At 30.6% G+C, this 5,102-nt stretch overlaps 1 protein-coding gene across 1 annotated transcript; it reads right to left on the reverse strand.

The window, feature by feature from the left end:
- Positions 1 to 2,620, reverse strand: LOC103483484 (cyclin-dependent kinase inhibitor 5-like). Its single transcript, XM_008440144.2, has 3 exons — positions 1,857 to 2,620; positions 644 to 841; positions 1 to 516 (listed from the first exon to the last, which is right to left on the reverse strand). Exons 1-3 carry the CDS (start codon positions 2,333 to 2,335, stop codon positions 447 to 449), a joined length of 747 nt encoding a protein of 248 aa, XP_008438366.1. The 5' UTR covers positions 2,336 to 2,620; the 3' UTR covers positions 1 to 446.
- Positions 2,621 to 5,102: the final 2,482 nt, after the last annotated feature.

The following is a 5,102-nucleotide window of genomic DNA, read 5'->3' on the forward strand; positions in this document are numbered from 1 at the left end:
TATGGGGAAAAGGGATGGTTAAATTTTATTCCATCGGAGGGGGGTTTTTATCCCACTATTCCATCAGTACAAGTATAGGGAGGAAAATACAGTACAAATGGAGGAAATGAAAAAGGGAAAAAAAAATCTAAGTAAATTTCTGTACCCCACACATTCACCTAATTACCCAAAAGCCTAAATCCTACACCAACCCATACACACCCTGCCTCTAGCCTCTTCCCTTCCTTCCCAAGACCAATCTGTTAGACAGAAGGCTTTGAGTTCTATTTGCTGTGTAATTCAAATTCTTGTTATGTTACAGACCATTAGTACAGCCCTACTTCTTTACAAGTAAAAGGGTGACAGAAACTAAGATGATCTGACTATCTACCAATTATAAGCACAACATAACCTGAGTACATTGAGAAACATAGGTCCTGATATATTGAATGAACGTCTTTAATTGACTAATCATCCAATTTCTCCCATTCGTAACGTCCGGGAAGTGGCTTGTCTGTGATCGGGTCAAAGTTATACCTGCAGTTAACCGCGAAATATAATACTCCTAATGTGAATGCAGTGTGGCTTTGCGATTGCTTTTAGCATAGCAAGTTTATAAAGGCTTTGAAAAATAACGCTGGACATAAAAAAATGCATCACTTACTTCTCAATGAATTTTCTCTGCTGCTCTCCTTCGGCGCAGTTGAAGAAATCGTCAACTTCCCGAGTGGTTGGTACATCTGTTGCAGAGGAGTTCTGCAGCTGTATCCTATCATCGGTGGTACTCGATGCCTTTGTAGAAGAACTGGGTGTTCGTATGCTCTCGGGCTTCCTTATCAAACTGCAAGGAGTTGATTCCCTACTGCTCCCCAGTAAAATGAAAAGTAAAACAAACACTGTTAAAATCGGGTTCTAAAAAGAAACAACAAAATAATTCACACATGTTAACAAGTCGGAGGATGTACATATTTTAGAAATAAATCACAACGAGCAAATCAATTCATTCAATACATCAAAAGGGAACAAAAAGACGTGCAGAATGAATAGGATCCCAGTTACTTCAATTTGAACAAAAAAACAATCAAACGGTGAACGTTATAATTTTAAGAGGGATCTTCACGTGATTCAATAAAGCCCCCATGCTGAATTGGCCAAAAAAAAAAAAATACAAAAAGGTAGCAATGATGGAGTTCATTGAACGAACGATCAGAGGAATAAAGGTAAAGCAATTCCAAAGGCACAGTCCTACAAAAGTATTTTCAGGCGCGTTTAGAGAGATAGATAGTGAAAGTTTTAGGCATAAAAGGACTAACGAAACCAAATTTAGACGCGATTACAGAAATGTGATAAAGACAAACGCCCTTCTCAATTAATGTACGAGACAAAAAGACTGGAAAATACAGAGGGGGTAAAAAAGAAGAGAGAAAATAGGACTTCTCGACATGCTCGAGCTTTGATAGAATTTTCGGTTTTTCGAACCCACGAGGATATTAGTACCAAGGAGAAATTAAACTCCAAATATTTTCTGATACATTGCAATTTCAAGAAAAGATTATATAACCATAATCTGCGTCTGTCAGAAGAGAGAGACGTCATAAACATTTAAAGGGCAAATCAGAATTCAAAACAGATTGATTATGCTTTGAAATTACTCTCTCTATTTCATGGGAAAGGACTGATTAACTTCAGTTGACGTAAAAAATGGAAAACATAATCCCCAAATTTTCCAAAAAGCCTTAGAATCTCTGAGTCGAGGAATTGAAATGTGAAGAGAAAATGGAGATTCAACAGAAAAGAAAGAAAGAAAATAAACGCAGAGAATACAAGGAAGAAGAGGAGGAGTAGGAGGAGGAGGAGAGAGAGAGATAGAAGCCTACCTCATTCCACCTTCAAAATCCAAAAGATTCTCACCAAACGAAGCTTCTTCCTGAATGTCATGAACATTCAAATTTTCCTGAACCTCACTCTGTTTAACCACCAATTCCTGAACCGCATCATCCCGCCGAGGCGAGACAGACTCAATAGAACCAGCAGCAACGGAGCAAACCCCCAACCTAGTGGTTCCTCTGGAATCAGCAGAGACTCTTCGGCCACGAGCATTAGTAGTCCCCTGGGGCAATTTCTGCTTCGGAAGAGCAGTACTGGAGGGTTTGTGAAGGCGGCGACTGCGGAGCTGGAGATAGGAACCGGAGGTGGTGGGAGAAGGGGAAGAGGGGGGAGAATTGGAGGTCTTCTGAAGGCGCTGAAGAGCTAGGGTTTTGGCACGAGTGCGAACGCCAATGTAGGAGGAGGATTGAGAGGCATCGATGAGGGTGATTTCACGAGAGGATTTGGATTTTCTGATGTATTTACCCATGGGGAAGGAGGTAAGCAAGCTCTCATGGAGGAAGAGGGAGAATCAATGGCAGAGAGGAGATAGAAAATGAAGTTTTGGATTGAAGAGGATGGAAGGAAGGAAAGAAGGAAGAGGAAGAAGAAGAGAGAAGAGAGAAGAAAAATGAAAAAGAAAAAACAAAAAAAGAGAGAAAAAGAGGATTTAGAGTGTGGGGTTGGGGTAATTTATGCACAGATGAAGAGTGCTTTGGTAGAGAAAGAATAAAGAAAACAGGTAGGGTTGGTTTTTTCAGGGTGATGTACTTTCATTTTCCATTTTTTCCCTTCTTTTTCCTCAAAAGTTATTTTAAATCCCAAACTTTCAAATAAAAGATATTTATAAATATATCAAAGTAGACCTTATTTTAAAAAAATTACAAATATTAAAAAAATATAGGAAAGTCTATCAACGATACACTCTTACGATCAATCAATTATAGACGAATATTTGTAATATATAGCAAATTTTGTTACATTTACAATTTTTTTAAATTGTTGCTATAAGTACTAATACTTTGCAAGTGTTTCTTTGTTTATCTAATACATATCGATACAAATAATAATTTATCTTAGTTTATTGTGTTCATTTCTACTTATTCGAAAATAATCCAAATTATAAATAGAAAAAAAAAATACATTTTGATTGTTGGATTTCGGGTCTAGTTTCTATTTAATTCTTACATTTCAAAATGTTACATTATTAAATTTTAGTTTTGGTTTCAATTTAATTAGGTATTAAAACGTTACAACTTTACTTTTAAAATTTGAGCTTTATTTCTATTTGGTCATAAATTTCGAGATTTTATATTTTTTTAGTCTCAATTTTTCGTTAAATACACATTTTCACGATGTTTATTAATTAATTAATTTAAAGTAATTAAGAAGTAAATTTTAAACTTGAATTTAAAATGTAATAAACAAAAATAAAATTTAACTAATATAATTCATTTAGTTATTTTAAATTTAATAAAGTACATTGACCGTGAGGAAGAAAAATGAGATTTTAGTAAAAATTTGTATAAATATTGAAATTTAATAACTGAATCGGAATAAAACTCAAATATAAAAAATAAAATTGTAAATCTTTTTAACATAAAAAACTTATTTAAAATTAAACTCAAATCATTTATGAAACATTTTAAAATCTATCTCAAAATTTAAGACTAAAAATATATATTTTCTCATTGTTATTTGTTATTATTTAGTAATTTTATAGAGAGAGAACTTTCGTATGTTTGGTTATTTTAATAAGTTTCTAAATGTACTTTTTAGTCTACACTTAAAAAAAAACATCGGTTTAAAAGGAGTTTGAAATTTGAATTAAGTTATTGTTATCATTTAGAAATAGTTAAAGAAGAGGGAGAGATAAATTATATATTTTTCTTAAACTATTATTTTATTTAATAAGTAATTTTCAACATTGAAAATAATATCAATAAATAATTGGTGGTTTTTTAAAACATTATTAAAAAATTGGTTGATGCCTTTTGACGTAATTTATAAAATATAGCAAAATTTAAATTTTATGTGATTTATTTACGTAATTTTTTTTATGTCAATAGAATCAAACTTCTGCTTTTGTGGTTGTAATAATTATTTAAGAGGATATGTGTTCAATTTAGAATAATCATCTGCTTAAAAAAATAAAGTTTTTACGAGTTTTCTTGACACTCAAATGTTGTAAAGTTTGGTGAGGTATCTCTTGAAATTAGTTGAGATGCATGTAAGTTAGTCCAAACACCCGCAAATTTTAAAAAAAATACAAACACTATATCATTTGAGTTGTACTTAATTTTAAAAAAATAAACAAATACTAAAAACTAAAAATCTTTTTATTATTTGATTTTTTTTATGAAATTTGTGTTTATTTTCTTACCAATTTTTACCAAATTGTTTAAATGTTTGGTGATATAATTTTTTTTGAGTCAAATTCTAAAAATAAAATTTGCTTCTCAACAAAAAAAACTTTTCTTTTACTTAATATTTTGTAAATTTTGATATGATCTTCAAAACCTACCCTCCAAAGTTACGTAGACAACAAACAATGAAATTAGGAATTAAAAGTAGTTTATAAATTTAATTTTCAATTTAAAACAAAAGAATTTTCATTTTCCTCTAAGAAAAATATTTTTTAAAAAATGAATAAGTTGAAAAATAATACCTAAAAAACTATTATTGAAAAGAAATTCCAACCAAACGATAAAAATTTAAACCTAACTATAGAAATCAAACCAACTAAAAATATTGCACTCACCAAAAATAGTTTTGTCCAATCACAAACATGAAAATTTTAGTAAGATAAGATTATTTTATTACTTATTTCTTAATTAATCTTTATAATTTTTTAATTAATTAAGTTTAACTCGTCAAATGAAATATAAGGTTTTTCTGATGTCATAAAGTACTATTATTTTAGCTCTCATGTACGCAATAATCAAATATGAGAATAAGAATACGAAAGTTAATATGAGAGGAAAAGGATAGTAGCTAAATTCAATAGATCGACAGACCATAGATATCGACCTTTGTACTATTTGTAAGTTAATTAATTTAAAAGAAAAAATGAATAGAGATGTGCCTAATAAGAAAAAAAATATTATGTTTGAAGCAGAAAATATAAATATATATATATATATAAATCTAATAGTATAACTCTTGAAAAAAAATATTATCCAAAAGTTTGAACTGAAAAATGGAATGAAATAACAATAAAAAAGTGGGAAAAGGAAGACAAATATGTTTGTGGTTTA

The sequence above is a fragment of the Cucumis melo genome, chromosome 6 (assembly GCF_025177605.1).
Source record: "Cucumis melo cultivar AY chromosome 6, USDA_Cmelo_AY_1.0, whole genome shotgun sequence".
NCBI lineage: Eukaryota > Viridiplantae > Streptophyta > Magnoliopsida > Cucurbitales > Cucurbitaceae > Cucumis > Cucumis melo.

Coding starts and splice junctions, on each gene's coding strand:
- LOC103483484 (XM_008440144.2), bottom strand. CDS start 2,335: ATGGGTAAATACATCAGAAAATCCAAATCCTCTCGTGAAATCACCCTC. Junction 842..1,856: donor GATTTTGAAGGTGGAATGAG/GTAGGCTTCTAT, acceptor ACTGGGGAGCAG/TAGGGAATCAACTCCTTGCA. Junction 517..643: donor CAGAGAAAATTCATTGAGAA/GTAAGTGATGCA, acceptor GGTTAACTGCAG/GTATAACTTTGACCCGATCA.